General features: G+C 35.9%; 1 protein-coding gene across 3 annotated transcripts; it reads right to left on the bottom strand.

The window, feature by feature from the left end:
* Nucleotides 1-1,088: 1,088 nt before the first annotated feature.
* On the bottom strand, nt 1,089-21,848 carry LOC136338164 (UDP-glucuronosyltransferase 2B31-like). 3 transcript variants are annotated; one of them, XM_066280269.1, is made up of 7 exons: nt 21,657-21,848; nt 15,077-15,798; nt 13,902-14,050; nt 9,063-9,194; nt 6,902-6,989; nt 5,890-6,109; nt 1,089-1,723 (listed from the first exon to the last, which is right to left on the bottom strand). In XM_066280269.1, exons 1-7 carry the CDS (start codon nt 21,773-21,775, stop codon nt 1,444-1,446), a joined length of 1,710 nt encoding a protein of 569 aa, XP_066136366.1. In that variant the 5' UTR covers nt 21,776-21,848; the 3' UTR covers nt 1,089-1,443. The 3 variants fall into 3 exon arrangements, with proteins under 3 accessions (XP_066136366.1, XP_066136368.1, XP_066136369.1); XM_066280271.1 differs by having other exon boundaries at nt 15,077-15,902; nt 21,657-21,791; XM_066280272.1 differs by lacking the exon at nt 15,077-15,798 and having other exon boundaries at nt 21,657-21,843.
* Nucleotides 21,849-24,994: the final 3,146 nt, after the last annotated feature.

Genomic DNA, 24,994 nt, shown 5'->3' with positions numbered 1-24,994 from the left:
GCAGAGCAGGATATCAGGCCGGCCAGCCTTGTTTCCCTCTGAGTGAAACTCCCACCAGCACGGAAAAGTTCCACCGTTGGAATTAGTTCTCGCTCCCTCCCGTGAGTGGCTTTCCCAGGGTGCTGGGGCTGCCCAGAGATTCTGCTTTCGGCCCACACAAAGGCCTCTGACTCTGCCTCTCTGTGGGGTAACACGGGCACCCACTTCCGGGGCTTTGGAAGAAATCTCTGGCCCACTATCTGCGTGCACCGACCAGGAGATCGGGTAAAATTGCTGCCCCGCTTGTCTTTCTTTGTCTGGGTTTGGCGCGAGTGTTAGCTTGTATTGCCCGGGTTGCCACAGGAACAGTTTTTCCTCGGCTTGGATCTCCATGCCACAGCCTGGTTCGGCTGTTTGTGCTGCCGCCTGGATCTATTCACGCCCTTTGCCCACCTCAGTTTCTATATTCACAGTTCCCAGATAAAGCTGCCCTGTTTAGGTTAGTGAGGAAGGCGGAGCATTTCTTACTCCCTATTTCCTTCAGGGTTTGGTTATATATTTAGCCAATTTTTCACTCGACCATACCTTCAGGTGTATTGCGAAACATCTGGAGGCTCCAAGGATAGGTTTTTCTGTTTCTGGTTGAAGATCTTGTTGAGTTTTGGGGGAGATTTATCGGTATCGCTTCCTACCCTGCCATTACTCTGATGTCATCCCTCTTTAGCATGAAAGTTTTAACTTGTCAAATAAACATTGTCCTTAGGCTGGACATTGTTTTTTGTGAGACTTTGATGATATCTTCTTGACCTATAATGACCGGCATGCTTTTGTTACCTGGACTGTTTCAATCTGGCTGTATATGTTTTAGGAGGGCTGTGAGCATCCTTGTAATGTGAATTTTCTATTTCCAAAAAATTTACATGATTTTTTGTATATTTTTGCATTGTTATTGATTATGGTCAGTCATAGTGTGTCTAGATATAAAATAACATGGTGATTGTATATTTTCTTGTCATGCTAAGAACCTTAATGATTAAATATTAGCTTAAAGGGATGAATGAGATAACAGGCTTTTGAGGCAAGAGAAGGAATGAAATATGCTGATCTAGTATGGTTATATGGAGTTTTAATCATTATACAAACTGCCTTTGACAAACACATTGAATTGTTCACCATGTCTGTATATAGATAAGTGAGGCTGTGTTCTGTTTTACAAAAAGTACACACAAATATGTACACACACATTTGAGGCGGAAATAAAAAATTCAATAAGTTTCTTTAGAGTATGGGTTCTACATTATCACATGTAGACACATAGTCACTTGAAAAAAATTTTTGATTCAAGAAATTAAATTGTGAAAAGTCATTTTGTCAAGAAGGCGGGGTCCCTTACACCATACTTTATTTTGCTGAAATAACTGGAACGATGCATCCATGAGAATATCAGCCTCAGGCCTCAGACAACTACGCTCTTTTTTTCTTCTTTCCTGATTTAGCAAACTTCTGACAACAAAACAGACAACATCTTGTAATGAAAAATGTAGCAGTTGCCACACAGGCCAGCAGGAACCCAATCACATCCAGAGAGTGGTACTGGACCCAGGTGAGGTCATAGGAGGCTGGCCGCAGGTGTTTGGCTCCTTTGTGGCGCATGACAAATTCGATCCAGAAGACGGCTCGATCTAGAGGTTTCATTGGCTGGTCATGCTGAATTCTTGACAATTTCATAGCATTCTGTTTATATCTAAAAGAAACACAAAGAAACCAATAATGAAAGAAAGTTACTTTGCCTAAATGAGTCATTCCCATGAAAATTTTCTAAAATGTCATATTTAGGTTTCAAATAAATGTCATAGAATTGGAGAAGTATATTTTAATTTGGGTATTCCTAGATGGTTGCCTTTTAAATTGGAATTTTCTGATGATAAATATTTTACACAGTCAATACAGAAGGTAAGATGGAGCATCTACAGCATTTTAGCAGAGGAAATGAAAGTAGCCACTCTAAGAGCTATGAGTGTGAGTAAAATAGGGGCTACACAGCAGACCTGCCAGTGTCAGGGGACCACGTAATAAGCCTGTCTCACTCAGTGACCCAAGGTAACCACACAGGGCAACCTGATCATACATTTCTAATTGGGCAGGTCCTGGTAACTACTCTCATTTCAGGCCTATAGCTTCCTTATTAAAAGGTTGATCTTTACCCTAAATTGGCCTGTCCCTTTAGTTTCAATATGAAAAAATATTAAACAAATATGTCTTAAGTAAATAGTTCAAAATTTCATAATGACCTAGTAAATTGTCATTAACTCAATCTTACCAATGCACCTACTGCCTAGATCAGGGAGGGGTCCCCAAACTTTTTACATAAAGGGGCCAGTTCACTGTCCCTCAGACCATTGGAGGGCTGGACTATTAAAAAAAAACTATGAACAAATCCCTATGCACACTGCACATATCTTATTTTAAAGTAAAAAAAAAAAAAAAAAACAGGAACAAATACAATATTTAAAATAAAGAACAAGTAAATTTAAATCAACAAACTGACCAGTATTTCAATGGGAACTATGCTCCTCTCACTGACCACCAATGAAAGAGGTGCCCCTTCCGGAAGTGCGGTGGGGCTGGATAAATGGCCTCAGGGGGCTGTATTTTGGGGACCCCTGGCCTAGATACTGATATAGGTTACCACAAGCTACTAGAAGCTCCCCATTTTCTTGGACTGGGTAGTCACTAACTCTTGCCACAATTTAACTCTTATTGTTACATCATAGATTAGTCTTTTTTATTTATATATTCAAATATTATAGTAATACTTGTTTCTGTCTTTTCTATAGCAATTGTTGGTTTATTTCATTGCTGTCTAGTATCTAATGTATGACAGTACCACAGATGACCACTTTGTAGTGTTCGATGGCTATTTGGATTCTTAGTATATCTTTAGCTATTACTAGTAATGCTGATGTACATATTTTTGTATATGTCTTTTGATTAACATATTTATACATTTCTGTGGTGTATATACTTACAAACAGAATTGCTAAGAAAGTGCATGTGTGATTATGATTTCAGCATTGACTGAGTTATTTAGAAATGTGTTGCTTAATTTCCAAAATTTAGAGATTTTTTAGTTTAGGTTTTCTTTTTGTTTCTAACTTAATTTTAGTCTAGTTGAACATGTACTCCTTATGACTTAAAAAATTCTGAATCATGAGTCTTAGTTTTGTCTCAGCATGTGCAGTCAATGCAATTATATTTCTTTATGCGGTCAAAAATATTATATTCTTCATTGTTGTATGTATCTTAAATAAATTGCATTTTAAAATTGTGTTTCAAACCAAAAAGCCCTTCAATAGAAGACTGGATAAAGAAGATGTGGCACATATACACTATGGAATACTACTCAGCCATAAGAAATGATGACATCAGATCATTTACAGCAAAATGGTGGGATCTTGATAACATTATAAGGAGTGAAATAAGTAAATCAGAAAAAAACAAGAACTACATGATTCCATACATTGGTGGAACATAAAAATGAGACTAAGAGACATGGACAAGAGTGTGGTGGTTACCAAGGGTGGGGGGGGGGAGGGAGGACATGGGAGGGAGGGAGGGAGAGAGTTAGGGGGAGGGGGAGGGGCACAGAGAACTAGATAGAGGGTGACGGAGGACAATCTGACTTTGGGCGAGGGGTTTGCAACATAATTTGATGACAAAATAACCTAGACATGTTTTCTTTGAATATATGTACCCTGATTTATTAATGTCATCCCATTACCATTAATAAAAATTTATTAAAAGAAAAAAAAATAAAATAAAATTGTGTTTCAAATCTTTTTATGGATTCATTTATCTTGTCATCTTTTTATATTATAGAAAAAATATTGCAAACACCTTATTATGACTAAAAACTTGTATTTTGGTCTCTTTCTCTCTCTCTTTTGCCTTCATTTCTTTTTTTTTTACTTGGGGATTTATTTGTAGAGTTATCAATTAATAATTTATATTGTTTCAAAAACTAACTTTTTTAGCATCACGAAGTACTTATTTTTTGAAAATTTTTTTTATTTTTATACTTTTCTGAAGTTGGAAACGGGGAGGCAGACTCCCACATGCGCCCAACCTGGATCCACCCGGCATGCCCACCAGGGGGCGATGCTCTGCCCCTCTGGGGCATAGCTCTGCCACAATCAGAGCCATTCTAGCACCTGAGGCAGAGGCCATAGAGCCATCCTCAGCGCCTGGGCAAACTTTGCTCCAATGGAGCTTTGGCTGCCAGAGGGGAAGAGAGAAACAGAGAGGAAGGAGAGGGGAAGGGGTGGCGAAGCAGATGGGCGCTTCTCCTGTGTGCCCTGGCCAGGAATCAAACCCGGGACTCCTGCATGCCAGGCTGACACTCTACCACTGAGCCAACTGGCCAGGGCCTTTATTTTTATTTTTAGTAGTGCTTCTGGTCTACAGTGTTTCATATAGCTGCATCTTTTTATGGTCACTGTTGAAATAGATCTTTTTTCTACCTTTGTGCAATCTTCTTGTATATGTCTATAAAGCATGGCTTCTAAATAGTATATATTTATTTAATTTTTAAAATATACTCTGATATTACTTTTGTTTAAATGATATTGTCTGTTTAGGTATACTGTAACTACTGACATCATTACATATATTCACACAAAATTATAAGTAGCAATGCTCATAACAGCCAAACTTGAAAACCAGCAGAATGTTTATGAAGTGATTAACTGATAAATAAAATGTGCTATATCCATATACATAGAATGTAATATTTAGTAGTGCAAAGCTACAACAGAAACAAAACTACAAAACATTTTGCTACATGAAAGAAGACATTTTCAAAAGACCATATATTGTATGATTCTGTTATTATAAAATGTCTAAAGAAATTTCCTATAGAGACAAAAAGTTAAGAACTGTCATCTTGGGTGAGAGAAATGGGAAGTGACTTCTAAGGTATTTGCAATATCTTTTGGGGATGATAAAAATGTCCTAAATTTCTATTATAGTTATAACTTTATATCTCTATAAGCATACTATATATATTTGAATTTTATAATTTCCACAAGTGAATATTATAGTATGTAAATAATATTGCACAGAATCTGTTCAAAATTATAATAAGCTATTTTTAGTGTAAAGACATTTCTACTTTCAGAAATTTTAGGTATTTTTTTTTTCCATTTTTCTGAAGCTGGAAACAGGGAGAGACAGTCAGACAGACTCCCGCATGCGCCCGACCGGGATCCACCCGGCACGCCCACCAGGGGCGACGCTCTGCCCACCAGGGGGCGATGCTCTGCCCATCCTGGGCGTCGCCATATTGCGACCAGAGCCACTCTAGCACCTGAGGCAGAGGCCACAGAGCCATCCCCAGCGCCCGGGCCATCTTTGCTCCAATGGAGCCTTGGCTGCGGGAGGGGAAGAGAGAGACAGAGAGGAAAGCACGGCGGAGGGGTGGAGAAGCAAATGGGCGCTTCTCCAGTGTGCCCTGGCCGGGAATCGAACCCGGGTCCTCCACACGCTAGGCCGATGCTCTACCGCTGAGCCAACCGGCCAGGGCCTAGGTATTGAATTGAAAGTATGATTTCTCTTCTAGTTTATCAGATTATCAGTCTTCCTTTTATGTGCTCTATAATATATTTAAAAATGTGTTCTTGCAAGTATTTATATACTTTTATATAAATGGAGAAGAAAATTTTTGCATTAGTTGGCTCCCATTGGATACATGGGATTAAAGTGTAACTTTGAAATTAATGTGCAGCTAAAAATTAAAATAGATTTAAGATAGATTAAATCATATTAATTATGTAAAATTAGCTTCTTAAAAGTACCATTGAGAAAAAAACCCTATCTATAAACAGTATCTATTAAGAAAAATGTGATACTTACAAAGGATCATTAATGACTGTCTTCAATGCAGTGAGCAATTTTTTACTTGAAATAGTGTTGAAATCCAACCTGATAGCTGCTCCCTTAGTCTTCATGTGAGCAATGTTATCAGGTTGATCCGCAAACAAGGGAATGCCCACCATAGGGATCCCATGGTAGATCGCCTCATAGATGCCATTGGTTCCCCCATGAGTGATAAAGGCTTTGGTTTTTGGATGACCTGTAATTGGGTAAATTTTAGCAAATTATGACTTACAAGTTTTAGAATAAAATGAGATGTGGGCACTAATGGCAATGACACAGAAAATGTATATCTAAAAAATTTATAGACTATAAATCTGCTGGAGAGATAGTGAAGGCTTACATAGAAGGTTGGTGTGTTTCTTTTCACTTGAAAATGAATACAAGTTTTCAGTAGAGAAATCAAAAAAGAATATTCTGGATCTAAAAATAAGTGTATGTGAAAGTAAAACTTTTGGGTCATGTTAGAATATATTTTTTAAATACATAGTGAAGTCACTGAGTCTGATATGTTGGATGTCAAGGCAGCAGGCAATGTGATGGTGGTGGCCCAGACTTAGAAGAAGAAAAAGCTACACATTATAATGAAGTATATTGTTACTTTGGAAAAAGATACTGAATTTTTCCTCTCTGGAAAATGGAAAGTCACTGTTAATAATAAAGGTGCTGATATTTTACAGGGTCACATGTGTACACTTAGAGTGGTTTAAATAATTGGTGTATAGAGAGATATGAGAGAGTGTAATAACTGAGAATGTTTTGAGATATTTACTGTGAGATCTTTTGTGACCATAAGAAATGTGACTGTGTAAAATAAGAAGTCAAATGTTATATCTTATTTTTCCCTATAACTAAGAAATATATGTATAAGGAAATTAATTTTTATTTCTGAGGTTTTTCAATGAGATATGTTCAATAAATTTCTTTCCTCGTGAACTGTTTATCATTCTGGTCGAATTGACTCTGACTTCAGTGTTTTCCAGAGTCTTACCAAGAAGATCATTCTGGGGGATCCATTTATAGAGCCGGGTATTTGGCCCTAAGGTATCTGGTTTTTTGCCATCATATCTCCATATAACCTGTTAGGGTAAGAAAGTATTGTCATCCATGAGTCAAACTACAGAGTTACAGTGTGTCAGAATTCTAAATGCACAAAGAGACATCGAGTTAAACTTCTTATATATTACAGATAAGGAAATGAGGACAAGACATGTGGGAGAATGAGAACCAATAAAACACTGATATAAGAGAAGTACATGCTGGTATTACATGTACTTATTTTTATATTCAGTCAGGCTTGAATGCAATCATGATGTTTCACACTTAGGGGTTACACAAGAAGCTTATCAATGACCAATTCAAGTATATAAAAGTTTGTAGGTAGTCATATAATTATAGTGGGAAAACCAGCAAATTAATAGTAATTGACACATTTATTTTGTTTTTGTTGTTTAGGGTACTAGCTGTCATCTTCCAGATGTGAAAATTCTGTGTATTTTGATTTGAATACTGAGGCCATGGTTTATTTACTAGTTCTCTAAGTTATATTAATAGAGGTTCACATTTTTTGATTTACAAAATCATTGCAATCAGCTCTCTGTGAGAATTAAATTATTCTAATATTTAACAGTTTATTAAATAATGATTTCTGCTTAATGAGTATGTTTAATTTCCTTCAGTTTAGAAATCATTAATCATCACTTCCAAGTGATAACTTTTATATAAATTCATTATTATCACACTGAACAGGATTGAAAAATCTCTTAAAATATAAAAAAGAGCCTGACCTGTGGTGGCGCAGTGGATAAAGCGTCGACCTGGAATGCTGAGGTCACCGGTTCGAAACCCTGGGCTTGCCTAGTCAAGGCACATATGGGAGTTGATGCTTCCAGCTCCTCCCCCCTTCTCTCTGTCTCTCTTTCTCTCTCTCTCTCCCTCTCTCTCTCCTCTCTAAAAAAAAAAAAAATGAATAAAAAAAAATATAAAAAAGAAAAGCCTATTGACACTTCATAAACAACCATATATCTGTTGAAGATCAAATATGATAATGATACTAAATTTTATTCAGCTGTTAACACTTCACAATGTGCCACAATGCACTGACAGCATTTACTAATATGATTTAATCATAAAAAGTCAAGAAATTCCTTAGTCCACCACTAAGCTGGATTCTAGTTTATAAGTGGGTAACATCTCTTTGATGATATAAAAGTTAAAGTAACCCCAGGCCCTCAGCAAATTAGCATAGATGATATGAATAAAGCTACATAGTTAGAAAATTAAAAGTAGTTCACAAACACTCAGAGACTTCAAGTAACTTTTATGTGCTACAATAATTTACTACCATATTTTATGTTGAAAGGGGTGCACATCAGAAACTGTCTCTTGCTAAGATTAATTCTGGTTGACACATTTTTTATATTCCCTTCTTCAATCAGGAGTAATTATTTTAAGGATTGTTTCCGGCCACAATTTATAAAATATAGAGTCACCTTTAGAACTGAACCACGTTCATCCTTTGTTTTATGTCTTCTTGCTTCAGAATCTAGCAGGGCACGACTGACCAGGGAGTTTTTTCTCCCTTTTTCACAGACCTGTTTTTCTCTTTCTTTCAATCATTGTTCTGGCTTGTGTCTGATACAGCTGGTGGACCCTGAACACCCTGTCTCTCAGTATCAGAAAGATGGTAAGCGGGCCTATTCCAGAAATCAGGGGAAGAGAGGCCTGGATCACCTGCCAAGCCTAAACTGTGAGACATCTTTCAGACTGTTATCATTTCCAGTTTAATGTTACTGTTAAAAAATTTACTGCTTTCTGAGAACATCTGTACTTTGTACTGTACCCTAGGATTCCTGCAAGAAAATAGCGCAAACAACAGGATAGAATTATGTGATATCTGTTCCTGCCTATGATACTATGACAATACCAAACTGCACAGTGTACCTCTTAAATATACTTCTCTGTGATCACAATGTTAATGCCAAAGTTATTGTTAAACAAAATCCTCCATGTGTAATTTGTTTTAAAATTTATACGTGACATAAATTGGAGCTATCACAATAGTTTACCTTTCTTGTAGAAATTTCTGTAACCAGACCCTTTACAGAGTTTAACACACTCATTAGTTGTTACTCTATGGTACTTTATCTGACCTTTTGAGGAATCTGGGCAAGGGCTGATGCAATCACATTGGCTCTTTCTTCTGTCATGTTCGTGACCATGGAGCCCAGGGTGAACACCACAATGCCATGTTCTCCAGAGCTCTGGGCAAACTCTTCCATTTCCTGTGAAGGAAGAATAGTTCCCATCACAAGAGATCAATAGCACAGTGAAATCTATTGAAAGTACTTCTAAAAACAATGAGAGAAAATTATGTCTTATAGAAAGTTATTAGTACAGTTCTTGTGTTTTTAAAAGTGTTAAAATACATGCAATATAATGTGTAGTTCAGTGGTGTTGATTTTTATTGTTGCGTAACCCATCTCCAGAACATCTACATCTTGCACATTGGAACTGTGTTTTTTATTGAGTAATTCTTTATTGTCTATTTCCTAGTCTCTGACATTCACTATTCCTCTTTCTGTTTCTATGAGTTGGACTAGTGTTTATACCTATGTAAGTACAATATATTAGCCTGTATTAGAATTCCTTTAAATTTTTTTAATATGTTGTTCATTTATTCTGAATCTTGATAGATAATACAAGAGGATTTTGATTTAGCAGATAGAATACAGGAAATATAAAACAGCACAGGTTTTCATGAAAAGTGGGCCCATTCCATTCCATGGACAGAAATGACTTTATCAGGTAGTGACATTTTTATTTTTCTAAGTGTTTACATTGTCTACTGTGACACTTTCAGATTAGAGATTTAAAGCTTTTAAGTTGTGTAAAATGCTCCCTGGGAGTATTGCATAGCCCTTCCATGGCTTGGAAAAGTATTCTGTGTAGAAGACAGAGGCTAGTTAGCTGCAGCAGAATGAACATTAAAGAACAATACTAAACAAGAGTCCTAGCCTGGAGATAGCCCCTGTGACAGTGAGTGTTGTGTGTGTGCTCCTCCCCTCCCACCTCCCACCTCCCACCTCCCACCTCCCACCTCCTCTCCTAACTCCCATCACAGTCTTAATAGTTTGTCTCTTCAAGTAGCCTGTAAGGGAAAAGAATCATAATATGTACATGCCAGTGGAACTTATTTTTTCTTTATTGGGAAGAGCTAATGTTAAATAGAGCAGACCCCAATCATGAAGTAGTTTTACTTAACATCATATCAGGTTATCATTTCTAACTGGTTTAGTAATATAATTAACTGTTTTATAATTATCTAAACAAGGTACTCCAAAATTGGTTTGTTTTTCTCAAATTATACAAGTAAATCTCATGAAAGCAGAGCAAGGCTTCAGTGACCCAGATAATTGTTATCCTGTACTCACTGTTTTTAATCACTAACATTTGATTTCAGCACTAATAAACCATCACTTTCTGCAGAAGTTTTTTGCTTTTTTAGCTAATTCATTTTTAAAGCCTCCATGTCTAGGGGCTGAATAAAATATCGGTGTAAATTGTTATAAGTCATTGGTTTGACTTTTCTAAGCTGGAAACACAATTGTGTATAAGTAAGAAAAATACGTTTTATAATTTATATTGGCATCTTCCCCACCAAGGGAGAGGTTCAGCTGGACTTTCTGGAGCAGAGGGCTGGTCACCCTCTTGAGTAGCTCAGTTCAATGTACATAAAGTTCCTGGTGAAGTCATGTCCACCTGGGATTGTTTCAGAGTTATTCTATGTTTCTGATCTTTGTGAATTTTTAACTTTTATTACTTTCTTTACTTGAAAAATTTCTGATTGCTCAATGTACTTTTACTATTGCACCCCGAAATATGTAAGGAGCTGAAATTTTCATGTAATCAGGTTCAAACTTTACACTCATCAATTTTACCCCCCTAATCTGTACTTATTTATTTGTATTTTCTTCTCCCTGGAAAATAATGATGCAATATTTCTAATATAGAAATTACTTTTTCATTCTCATCATTGTTTCAAGGTTTTGTTTAAAATATTGATATAATGACATATAACAACCTATAGTTGACATATAACAACCTGTAAGTTTAAGGTACATAGACTGTTCAGTTGATTCATTTCTATATTATAATCTGATAACCACCCGAGCATTAGTGCACACCTCAATTAGGTCACATAATTATCTGTGTGTGTGTGTGTGGTAAGAACATTAATGATCTAGTGTTTATAAACTTTCAAGTATATAGTAGATAATTGTTGACTATAATTACTGTATCTCTTGAACTTTGTTATGTTCATGTTACAGTTTGTACACTTTGGCCAACTTTTTCTCAACCCTTTATTTCACTTTTACTAGTCAATGGTAACCACCATTCTCCTCTCATTTCTAAGAGTTTGCTAATGTTAGATTCCACAAATAAGTGATATTATATATTTTTTATCTTTTCTAATAATATGTCACTTTGCATAATGACTTAAGGCCCATCTATGTTGTCCCAAATGGTAGTATATTCTTCTCTCTCATGACTGAGTGATATTCTGTTGCATGTATGTGAGTGTGTGTGTGTGTTTTTCACATCTCTTTACCCTTTCATCTTTTGACAGGTAAATTGTTCTTATTCACTGGTTGTTGTGAATAATGTTGAAATAAACATGAGATAATGGATATATTTTTAATATCCTTTTTTTCTTATATTTCGATATTTACTGAGAAAGTGAGATTCCTGGATGTTATGGTAGTTTTATTTTATTTTCTTGAAGAACCTCCATATTATTTTTTATAGTGGTTGTACTAATTCTAAGTTCCTACCAACAGTGCACAAGTATCACATTTTTTTGTAGATAATTGAGTTTCCTTAACACAGCTATTTTGAATTTTTGAAAGTGGTGTACATTATATTGTTCCTAGCCATATCATGGTTCACTTTTCATGGTCTCACTGTATTGCGGATTTTTAAAATGTATATATCTAATTTTGTATTGAAGATTTTCACTATATCTCAGAATTTTGTGGTATTTTTATATATTTAATATTTTAATTATTTTTTCAGTAAAATGAGCATTTTCTAACCTAAAAAATGGAAAGCAATATAAAAATATTAATTAAAACATATCAAAAGACTATTAAATCAAAATAAAGCCTTAAAATATATATAGATAAATAATAAATATAAGGTTACTACTTCACCGATTTTTGCCTATTGTGGGTGTGTTCTGGAACATAATTCGCATGATAGACAAGAGATCACTGTATTCCAATGTCTGTATTTGATTGTTGGAAAGGTATGGTAAAATTTGGTGATCTAACATTTATTTTATTTTTCATATTTTTTGGAGTTTTTCATTGTTCTTTTTGAATTGAATTAGCAGTTAGCTACTTCATCTTTACTACTTTCAGGGTAGAAATATCATTTATCAGTACTGCTGTATATAAGGCTCTTTCAGACCTTTTATGAATATTCCTGCTCCATGTTTCTTGCTTTCTCCTGTGGGAGAATTTTTAAGCCTGTTTGTCTTCCCTCCATCCAATAAAGGACCAGATCTGATGGTGGTGCTACAGCTCAAGTTTGTGGTTTCTCTCTTGTTGGCAAACACTTGCCTGCATTCTGCTCTTGCCCCCTAATCTTCTACCAAATCTTGTGCTGCCCTTGGCAGCTTGTACATGGGGCTGGCAGCAGATGAGGAGCAATGGGTTTGAAAGCAGTTCACTGTTGGTGCCCACAGGCCCATTGTGGGGATATGTAGGAGAGGTTTCCTTCGTGTTTTGTGGTCAAGCTTCCTGATGGAGTACAGAATGCTGTCAGGAGGGACTGTGTCTCTTTAATTCCATCTGGGACATTCACATGCCACTCTCCTGTCTGCTCCCTCTCACCAGTTATTGAACTCCTAATTTAATACTCTGGATTCTGAGACAGAGAAATGAGCCCTTTGGAAGCATCTTGCAAACTAGGGAAAGCTCACTGTCCACTTACAGGCTCTTTCTGTTCCCTGTGGGAGAAATGATGGCCTCCTTTTAGCCCTAAATTGTGCTGCCTTGAAGGACGAATGCTGCTGGCAAAGTTGAGCTTTCTCCTCTCCCACAACAATGCATTCAAATGCATATATTTTGTGCCCAACAACACACTGAAACTTCTCTGGAAATCTGGACTTTCACAAAAGCTCACTTATCCATAGGTGGCTGCCCAAGTCTGGGCCTGAAGATGTTGCTGGACTGCAGCCATGACAGGGAGGAATCAATTCACAATGTCCTGTGGGTATCGCAGCCAGTACTGGAGTCTTCCTGTCAATTACCCTATGCACAAGTGGGTGAGTGTCTTCCCAGGTGCCTTGGCAGATGATGTTGGATCCTGAAACTTCCACAGAGACATTTTTAGTCATGGATAGATAACAAATTCTTGTTGTTTAATGGGGAAAAATAAGGGATGTCTTATATTCAGTGATGCCAGATTGTTGGCTTAACATCTCAGGTATTATGATCCTTTCCTGTGGGACGTGTTCTTTAGCATTATAGTAGCATTATGGGTTTTTTTCCTTTATTATAATACTTTCCACACAATTTTCATTACTTGTTTATGTCTTTCCAAGTAAAATATCTGTTGTGTGGAATAAAAAATTCTGTATATATTGCTTTCCTACATAGCCAATATTTATCCCTGCACAATGCTAGTGTTTTTTAAATTATTCTTTGAATTAGTGGCTGGTACTTTCTTAGGTGTTGATTAATGAAGATCTTATTTTAACTAATCCTCATTCTACAGTCTCCTAAGTATAATTCTTTATTCTGTAATGATAATGATATTTAAATTCATGTACTGAAATAGAAATCGATGAGTGTCTAATTGGCAGTTCTCTTTACCCAGATCCCCATACAGTTCTCAGTGTTATCAGACATCCTAAATGAAGAAAGCAGAATCATTGCTATTGAGAGTTCAAAGTAACAGTGTAAAACAAGCATGAATAGGATTACTTTAGGCAGGGGTTTAGCAGGCTTGCAGTGGAGTCCTCCAACGAATTCAAAATGTGGCAGAATTGGGCGAGGAAATTCAAAATCCCAATAGGTTCGAATGAGCCATATTTCAGCTTTCCCCATTAACTCAGAATATGTAGTGGGTCTTCCTGAAGGGGAAAAAGAACCAGTAGAGAAAATGATAATATTAAATTGTGAATATGACATTTATTTTCCTGTGAAAAGCTTGAAATAATGTTGCCGAAGTTGCTGAAAGTGTTGGTTTGAGAATACAAACATATTTATATATTATACATTTGTTGTTCACATATATCTAAAATTATGTGATTGAAGTATAATAGTCTTCCCTCTCTAATGTTACATCAGTAATTCACAGTCATAGAAGATGATGAAACCTGAGCCACAATAGAGTTAAACATGCATTTGTTAACTTTGTAAAGCTGTAAAAGTAACAAATACAAATGTTAAAAATTATTTCAACTCCTTACTCAATTAAATCTACTATTGCCATGGAAACATTACCTGTAGATTATTTATTATAGTTTCTACAATTTAGCAATCTATGCCTTTGATCCTAGATGTCTCATAAACTGAGGCTTTGAGAATCTGAGTCAATTCCTGGTACTAAAACTACATTTGGTTCATTTTAGGAGCTTCATAATACTTCTGTATTAATGAAAAATATGTATAAAATAGCTGAAGTATTTTTATTTAGTATTGTAATAGATGTACTAGCTTTTAATTTAGGCTATTTTGTCTTTTAAAAGGGATACTTTTCACTGACATGTCCACTCACATCAAAAGTGCACATTAATAAACAGATGATTTGTAAGTACTTAGTGAAAGGGAGTGAAATCCTTGGAAACATCCTACTATAAGTTCCTGAGGCTGGCATAGAGCCAATATTTCTCTATTGTGAAAGAAAACTTCAGATAATATGGCAAATTAGTTCAGTTTTAATATCAAACTAAATTATACAAGAAAAGCAGTTCTTCAAGGACCTTATAATTTAAACATTTCTATAATGTTTTGAGAATGAAAGGTCATTTTATAATTTTATTTCATTGTTATACCTATAAAAGACAAGTTTCTCTGCCTTAAGATGTATACAAACTCATGTTAACAGGAGCTAGGAAAGTTAGGATTTCATGCTACCAAGTGAAAAGATGACTTACCTAGTACTTTACTGTAAAACTGATCCCACTTCTTCTCATTAAATGTTTGGAACCAGAAGTCAAAATAGAGCACATACATCATATTTTTTACCCTCTCCATGAATGTCATTCGATCACTTAATTCTGACAAGACAACAGGTACATAGGATGGCATAAAGGGAAGGTGTCCGCTCTGCCTTTCAAATGTGTTGCCAGGAGAGAATCGGAAGCTGTAAACAAGAGGTAGCTTAAGGAGCTCAGCCAGCAGCTCCCCACAGGGTGCGGCCGGGTCTGCAAGAATGACATCAAACTTTGATTCTTGTAGTTTTGTCATAAGTTTCTTGTTCAAAACCATATCTCTACACAGATTTTGAATAAAATCAGAATATTCCCAATTGATTTGTTGCATTAGTGAGAAATAAGTCCAAAATGTATCTTTTGGCAAGTTTATAAATTCAGAGATCAGTTTTGCAAAAAGATTCTCAAAACCATCTTTTGTTGAAGATGTAGGATAAATTTCAAATTTAATTGCAGATGGTTTGTTGGGATCAACAAGAATTGAAGCTGAAGATGTCAGAACGGTCACTTCATGTCCTCTCTGGACGAGTTCATCCAGGATTGTCTTCATATTGATCCAATGGCTGTATTCTGTGGGCCACACCAGCACCTTTCCACAACACGCAGGGCTAATGGAACAGCTCAGCTGTAGCAGCAGCAGAACTGAAATCCACTTCGTAGACATCCTGGTGGAACAAATGTTTCTTTTCAAACGGCTGAATATTCCTACCATTGCTGATACTTATGTCCAAGTAGAAATCAAGGAGAACGTTAAAATATAACCCGACACCTAAAGTAATAAATTTTTATTAACAGATTATTTTATGCAAGGCAAAAAATCATAAGTTAGGATACTTATTTTTTATAAAAATATCTGCAAATGCTATCATTCAGCTATGAGTCAACTTTATAATACATCTATGATATATTATGTATTATAGAAAAATGTGAAAACTATAGGATGGGGGGGTCACGGTTTCTATAATCTCTTTTTGTGAAGAAAGGAAGATAAAGCCTTTATATGGCTGACAAAAGATTACCTGAATAATATTTCAAGAGGTTTTTTCTTTTAAATAAAAGTTTGTGAACACATAATTCACACGTCATTCAGTTGATGAATTTCAAATGTACATTTCCACAGTTCGTCATGTATTCACAGAACTGTGCTACCACCATAATGATCACATGAGGAGCATTTTCATAACTCCAGTGATACCTTAATCCTGTACATGGAACTCCCTAAATCTGTCAAATCATTAAACTGGTATATGCCTCTAATATAATATAGCATTTTCTGTAAATGGAATAATGTAATATGTGAACTCTTGTGACTAGTTTCTTTCACTTAGCATACTATTTTAAATATTCAGTCATATTTTAGTATGTATCATGATTTTATTGCTATTTACTTCTAGATATTATTTCCTAATATAGATATACCACATTTGTTTATTTGTACATCAGTTGATAGACATTGCACCCTAAATATTAATGTTTTATTATAAACTACAATCTGCACACTGCGTTTGCTGAATTCCACAAGCTTTGTTTTTATTTTCATTTTTGTTAAAGTATTTTCTAATTCTGCTTTGATAGTTTGATCCACTGGTTATACAAAGAGTCTGTTGAAGATGGTTAATATCAAAAGATTTTGAATTTTACAGTTATTTTTCTGTATTTTTAATTAAAGTTTTAAATTTATTGCGTTAACATATATTCAAGTGTCCAACTCAATATAACACCCTCACCCCCAGACAATGTGCCCCCAATTACACCCTTTTTGCTCTCCTCCCCTTGACTCCCTCTGTTCCTACCGACTGGGATTTGCTGTCTTGTTACCTGTATCTATGTGTCATTATATATATATCTGCCATTGCAAAAGATAAGATATCCTTCTTTTTCACAGTCTGCATAGTATTCTATTTTGTTTATGTACCACAGCTTTTTCATTCACTCATCCACTGATGGAAACTTGGGCTGTTCCCAGACCCTGGCTATTGTAAACAATATTGCAATTAGCACGGACATTCTTTTTTTTTTTTTTGAATTAGTTTTTGGAATTCTTAGGATACATTCTTAAAAGTGGGATAGTTGGGTCAAAGGCAGTTCCATTTTTAATTTTTTGAAGAAACTACTTCTTTTGTTCTTGATATCTTGTTTTATTCCATTGTATTTAGGAAAAAATCTTGATTATAATTTTAGAATTTTAGTCTTGTTAAATTTGTTAAGATTTGTTTTATTACTCCCATTAACTTTATTCTAAAGAGTCTTCTGTGTGGGCTTGAGAAGAATATATCTTCTGCTATGTTCTGTGTATGTCTACTAAGTTCTTGTAGTCTAAAGTGTTGTTCAAGTTCATTGTTTCTTTCCAGATTTTCTGTTAAGCATTAAACCCTAGATATAATGTGTTTCAGTGCCAGGTCCAGAAAAGCAACAAAACCAGAAAAGCCATGCCATGGCTGACCTCAGGACCAGCGGCATTGACTAATGACCTCCTGTCCTGGCGCTGATCTAACAGTGGAGAAAATAACCCTGAGAGGACACACCTGGTAAGCTGATGAATATTCTATTGAGATTCTTCCCTGAGACTTATAGATAAATACCCTCAAGAGGAATAATTTAGTGAGCTGCCTCTCTGGAACACACCTTTCCCTTTCCCTACCCTCGTTTTCCAGGTGTATTTCCCATGACTTTCTCTTTTCTCCTAAGCTCCAATGGCCCTTCTTTTGTTTGTGTAACTTGTTTCCTAAACCCATGTCTTCTGTGGCTCGTTTCTACAACATCTGTAACTTTCTAAGTAAACTTTTTCTTTATATTGGGTCTTGATTCTGATGTCTTTTAAGCAGTACTCATGTATAATGTACCAAGGTTTATGAACAAGGTCTAACATACTGATATTGTTCCACCACCAACACAAACTATCAAGCAACAATGATCAATATTTAAAATGGGGACATAACCACTGATCTTACAAAAAATTATAAGAGAATAGTTTTAACAATTTTATGTGAACTATTTTGATTCCCAAGTAAAATAAAAAAAATTTCTAAAATACTGACTGAAAGAAAAGTTGGTAATTTTAACAAGTGAGAGAACAAATCAATAATCATAAACTTCCCAACAAAGGAAACCCTAGGACAAGATTATTTTATTGAAAATTGTGTACTAAATATTCACAGAAGAATAACACCAATCCTATTACAGGTACAAGGTTCTGGTTCTTAAAGCTTTAAAAAAAAGGTCAATATATGAAATGTCAGAGTTTGGAGTAAGGAAAGGTTTATTATTGAGAAGGTGCCAGCTGAGAATATGGGAGAACTAATCCTGAAATTCATCTTAAGAGATCCACAAATTCAGTTGTTGTTGTTTTTTCATGTCACATTATGAGAGGAGGGAAAGAGTGAGGTAAGAGGTGAGTGAGGGCCACAGAGAGTAAGACATCCAAGGGGCGGAAAAGGGTCCACATGAGGGAATGAAACTTCTAAATGCCTTTATCAGTCTGTCCATTGATTCCCGCTGAGCTGTGTTCTAGAAACTCCTGTAAATTTTTAATGACTGACTTCGTGCACATTTCCACATTTCCTGAAAAGCCTCCTCTGACTGACAAGGTCTCTTGCAAGAACTATTGACTCAAGCAGCATTCTTCTGTAAATTAGCAGAATTGAAGCAAGAGCTATTAGCATCAGAGAAATGAAGGCAAGAAATAAGATAGAGCATTTCTTCAGCTGTTTTTATATTATTTTTTCCTTTCTCTGATGATTTTTTAAAAAGGGTACTTGGGATCACCAAACTGTAATGATTCATGCTTTTACCTGAAAATTATACCACAGGTAGACTTTGAGAAGATTGAATCAATAGTTGTATTTTTTTTTTAATTAATCCTAGATAAAAGTTTTTTTCCTCTTAGGAGTTAGTCCTTAACCACTAGATCTATATCATCTCTGTTTCCAGTGGATGTTAGACCAGCAGGCCTCTTACTCTCCATGACTACCTGTGTAAGTGCTTGTAATAGAATGAATTGTTTCTCTATGTTAAAAAAGAGAGAGAGAGCAAGCATTTTATTCTGTGGCAATCCTTCTAGAATTATTTCAAACCCTATAAAAAGTGTGTCCTTTCACCCTTTCCAACAAATTTATGAGGCCATTATTACCCTGCAGGCAAACCCTGAAAAATAGCAAGTAATAAACTGTAGGTTAATAGCCCTTATGAATATAGATGTAAAGATCCTCAACAAAATACTAGCCAACTGAATCTACTAGCATTTAATGATATTATACAGCATTTCTAAATTGGTTATTTTCCCAGATACGTAAATGTGATTCTATATGCAACAACCGATATACACCACACAATAGAATGAAGAAGAGAAACATGATCATCTCAATAAACACAGAAAACCATAAGAAAATCTAACACAATGTCATTTTGAAAACAGTCAATAAACTAGTATCAGAAGTAATATTCTCACATGAAAAAGAGCATGTCTGAAACCCCACAGCTAACAAGATACTTAGTAATAAAAGACTGGAAGCTTTACCCTTAAGAACGGGAACAAAACCAAGATAGCTGCCAACATAAGAAACACCTAAACCTGGAGAGAATTTTTATGAGTTTATTTGTATCAAACTGAAGACAATTGTCAACAGATCTAGAAAGTGCTCCTGAAAATGGCAGTTTTACCACTTATTTTAAGCATCAGAAGTGTGTTGCATGAAATCCAGTGGTAATAGATTAAGGAGATGGGAGAAAGGAAAGCAGGAAAATCTCTGAGAAAGGATAAAATAAAATAGATAGGAATATACTTCTTTTACATAGTGGGTACAGAATAGTTCATGGTCCCCAAACTACGGCCCACGGGCCGCAATGCGGCCCCCTGAGGCCATTTATCCAGCCCCCACTGCACTTCTGGAAGGGGCACCTCTTTCATTGGTGGTCAGTGAGAGGACCACTGTATTTGGTAACCCTCCAATGGTCTGAGGGACAGTGAACTGGCCCCCTGTGTAAAAATTTTGGACCCTTGATACAGCATGCGGAGATGGTATGAGGGAGATCAAGATAAGAGGCAGGGGTTCTGTGATCTCTTATTCTAGAGGAAGACTGTACATAGAGGGTTCTGGATAAAAAAGGGGATTACTATGTCCTTTCAAAGATATATTATTGCAGATGCAAAAAGACAACAGACAGGCTCAGTTAAGGTAAAGATTGACCCTTGTCAAGGAAGATGCTGGCCTAGGACATGACAACCTGCCATGACTGGCTTTTAGATAGGAAGTTTCCATTCCAGACCATCCTATGTGGATACTTTAGGTCTCAGAGTTTCTAAAGCACGCTATGCAGGTCTCCCCTGAGCTTATCAGTTTTAGTCTGCAGTCTCTTTTTCATCTACATTGTATTTATAACTTCTATTTCATAGTGAACTGGAAGTTCTAGCCAGACATATTACATAGGAGAGAGAGTAAGTTATCTAAATTGGAAAAGAAAAAGTAGAACTACTTCTATTCATTGATGATTTCAAAATGAAAATCCTAATGAATCCACAAATTCTTTATAGTTAATGAACAGATTCACAAAAAAATTCAGTATACAAAGCAAACATACAAAAATCAATTGTATTTTCAACACTGGTAATGAAAAGTTTGAAAGGAAAATAATTATATATAATAGCATCAAAAAGAATAAAATACTTTAGAATGAATTTAGCCAGAAAAGTAAAAATTTTGTACAGTAAAACTATGCAATATTACTGAAAGCAATTAAGAGGATTTAAATAATTGGAAAGACACCTAATGCTCACGGACTAGGCAACTTGTAAACATGGCAGTAACCCCCAAAACTATAAACACATTCAATACAATTTGTATAAAAATCCTAATGGCCTTTATTGCTAGTGAATAATTGGTCCTGAAATTTATATAGAGCTGAAAGTGTCAGTACATAGCCAAAATACTATTGAAAAAGAGTAAAGTTGTTGGTCACAAACTTCCTCATTTTAAAATCTAACACAAATCCATAATAATCAAGACTGTGTGGGATAGGAACACAGATCTATAAAACAGATATGAGAATGCAGAAATATGCCTTCACCATAAGAGCAATTGATTTTTGGCAAGGTGGAAAAACAATTCAATGGATAAAAAGTTGCTCTTTACACAAATGATTCTGGGAAAACTGGATATTCATACACTAATGAATAAAGTTGGATTCTTATCTCTATCAATGAAAAATGAAGTAACTATGTATGAAAAACCTAAATGTAGGAGAAAGAACTAAAAACACATATTAGAAAACATAAAAGTAAATCTTGACTTTGGATTTGGCTGTAGTTTCTATAATATTATACAAACGCAGAAACAACCAAATTAGAAATAGATAATTTGGCCTCATTAAAATGAAAACTTATGTATTTCAAACAACACCATCAAGAAATGAAAAGAAAACCCACATAACAGGAGACCCTGTCTGTGAGAAAGATACAAAGTTCTAGGAGGGACGCAGGCTCTGTCTTAAAGGGTCCACACAGAAAACCTCACTCACAGCCACTTACCGGGGACTCTGGCAGGGGAGAGCTGAGAGGACTGGAGTTGCCTGAGAGAAGTGTAAAGTTGGAGGCTCATGGAGAAACAAGTGTGGGGGACAGATACCGGAACCCCTGTGCTGAGTCATACTCTAGTACTGCAATTGCTATCTTTTGTGGGTGGAGCACTCCCTGCTGACTGGCATCAACCTGGGAAAAAGCAGCTGCTCCTCCCTCCCTTCGGGATTCCCTCCTACTGCAGACAAGACTACTGATCGAATTCTGAGAGGCCAGGAAGCAGGGGGCATGTCCTGACTCAGTTTTCTGATGTTGAGACCTGAGCTCCCCCCCCACTCTCCCCAGTCTATCACCGGTGCTTCCAATTCATTGGAGACTCAGTTGAATCTGTGCATAGAGCAGGCAGACCACACTTCTGGGTATTAGAGGCGACATCTACTGGACTCCTGGAGCCACACACTACTGAAGTCTGTGAAAAAAGTCTGGACAGACACACCTGGAGCCTAGGGATGGAGCCACACCTAGCACCCTTACTTTTTAAAAAAATATATATATATTTATTACTTTTAATTTATTGTGTTTACATGGATTCAAGTGTCCCACTGAATATAACTCCCTCACATCCCACCCTGGTGACCCTTTTATATCCACTTTGCCCCCCTCCGCCTAACTCTCTCCCCCCTTCCCTCTAGGATTAGCTATTTTGTTATCTATGTCTCTGTGTTATGTATATATAGTTTTACTAATCCCTTTACCTTCTCTGATTTCATCCCCTTATCCTCCTTCCCTCTGACTGATGTCCCTCTGGTCCTTGGGACCCCACCTCTGCTTCTGTTCCATTCCTCAGTTCTCTTTGTTCATTAGATACCACATATAAGTGAGATCATGTGATATTTTTCTTTCGTTGCCTGGTTTATTTCACTTAGCATAATAATCTCTAGCTCCATCCGTGCCGGCACACAAGGTAAGATTTCCTTCTTTCTACCAGCTGCATAGTATTCCATCATACATATGCACCACTGCTTTTTAATCCACTCGTCCGTCCACTGATGGACCCTTGGGCTGTTTCCAGATCTTAACTATTATAAACAATGCTGTAATAAACATGGGGTGCATTTCTTCTTTTGAATCAATACCTTGGTATTCTTAGGATATATTCTGAAAAGTGGGATGGCTGGGTCAAAAGGCAGTTCCATTTTTTATTTTTTGTGGAATCTCCATACAGTCCTCCACAGTGCAATCCCGCCAGCAGTGCAGAAGGGTTCCCTTACCAGCACTTATTGTGTGTTATTTTGTTAATGAGCCCCATTCTGACCGGTGTAAGGTGGTATTTCATTGTGGTTTTAATTTGCATTTCTCTGATGATCAGTGACATTGAACACTTTTTCATATGCCTATTTGCCATCTGTATGTCCTCTTTGGAGAAGTGTCTTCAGTTCCTTTGCCTGTTTTGTAATTGGATTTTTTGCCTTCCTGGTGTTGAGTTTTAGAAGTTTTTTTACATTTTGGTTATTAACTCCTTATCAGATGTATTGGTGAATATGTTCTCCCATTGTGTGGGTTGTCCTTTTATTTTGTTCATGGTATCTTTTGCTGTGCAAAAACTTTTTAGATTGACACAGTCTCATTTGTTCATCCTGTATTTTATTTCACTTGCCCATGGAGATTAACCAGCAAAAATATTGCTACTATAGATATTGGAGAGTTTACTGCCTATATTTTATTCCAAAATGTTTATAGTTTCACGACTTACATTTAAGTCTTCTGTCTATTTTGAGTTTATTTTTGTAAATGGTGTAAGTTGGGGGTCTAGTTTCATTTTTTTTTTGCATGTACCTGTCCAGTTTTCCCAACACCATTTATTAAAGAGACTGTCTTTACTCCATTGTATGCTCTTACCTCCTTTGTTAAATATCAATTGTCCATAAAGGCATGGGCTTGTTTCTGGGTTCTCTGTTCTGTTCCTTTATATGTATACCTGTTCTTATGCCAATACCAAGCTGTTTGGGGTACAAAGGCCTTGTAGAATAACTTGATATCAGGAAGTGTGATACCTCCCACTTTATTCTTTTTTTTCTAAGATTGTTGAGGTTATTCATGTTCTTTTTTAGTTCCATATAAATTTTTGAAGTATTTGTTCTATATCTTTGAAGTATGCCATAGGTATTTTAATAAGAAATGCATTGAATTTATAGATTGCTTTGGGTAATATTGACATTTTAATGATGTTTATTCTTCCTATCCATGGATGAGGTATATGCTTCTACTTGTTTGTATTTTTTTATTTCTTTTATCAATGTTTTATAATTTTTTGAGTGCAAGTCCTTTACACTGTTGATTAAATTTGCTCCTAGATACTTTATTTCTTTTTATTGCAATAGTAAAGGGGATTGTTTTTTTAATTTCTCTCTCAGACAGTTTATTGTTGGTGTATAAAAATGCCACTGATTTCTGAAATTTAATTTTATATCCTGCCACTTTGCCAAATTCATTTATCAGGTCTAGTAGTTTTTTTTTACTGAGATTTTATGGTTTTCTATGTAGAGTATCATGTCATCAGCAAATAATGGCAGTTTTACTTCTTTTTTTCCAACTTGGATGCCTTTTATTTCTTCCTCTTGTCTGATTGCTGTGGCTAGGACTTCCAGAACTATGTTGAATAAGAGTGGTGAAAGGGGCACCCTTGCCTTGTTCCTGATCTTAAGGAGATGCTTCTAATTTTGCCCATGGAGTCTGATGTTGACTGTGGGTTTGTCATAGATGACCTTTATCATGTTGAGGTATGTTCCCTGTATTTCCACTTTGCTGAGAGTTTTGATCATAAATGGGTGCTGGATTTTATCAAATGCTTTTTCTGCATCTATTGATATCATCATGTGATTTTTATTATTTCTTTTGTTTCTGTTTTGAATCACATTGATTGATTTGCAAAAACTGTACCAGTCCTGCCTCCCCAGAATAAATCCCACTTCATCATGATGTATGATTTCTTTTTCATGTATTACTGGATCCGGTTTGCTAATATTTGTTAAGAATTTTGGCATCTAAGTTCATCAGGGATATTGGCCTATAGTTTTCTTTCTTTGTAGTATATTTACCTGGTTTTGAAATGAAGATTATGCTTGCCTCATAAAGAAGATTGGAAGTCTTCCCACCTCTTGAATTTTTTGAAATAGCTTGAGAAGGAGAAGAATTAGTTCTTTGAATATTTGGTAAAATTCACCTTTGAAGCAATTGGTCCAGGACCTTGCTGGGAGTTTTTTGTTTACAATTTCAATTTCATTTGTTGTAATCATTCTGTTTATATTTTCTGATTCTTCCAGATTGAGTTTTGAAAGATTATATGTTTG

This window comes from Saccopteryx bilineata, chromosome 5 (genome assembly GCF_036850765.1).
Source record: "Saccopteryx bilineata isolate mSacBil1 chromosome 5, mSacBil1_pri_phased_curated, whole genome shotgun sequence".
In the NCBI taxonomy this organism is placed as follows: Eukaryota; Metazoa; Chordata; class Mammalia; order Chiroptera; family Emballonuridae; genus Saccopteryx; species Saccopteryx bilineata.
Note: the sequence above shows the minus strand (reverse complement) of the source record. Positions and strands in the feature narration are given on the sequence as shown.

Bases quoted from the DNA above. Each gene is read 5' to 3' on its own strand.
- LOC136338164 (XM_066280269.1), bottom strand. From the start codon at position 21,775: ATGACTCAGCACAGGGGTTCCGGTATCTGTCCCCCACACTTGTTTCTC. The intron at 6,990-9,062 runs GTCAGATAAAGT...TTACCCTAACAG, and splicing joins TTGCCCAGATTCCTCAAAAG to GTTATATGGAGATATGATGG. The intron at 1,724-5,889 runs GTAAGTATCACA...TGTTTCTTTTAG, and splicing joins ACAGTCATTAATGATCCTTT to ATATAAACAGAATGCTATGA.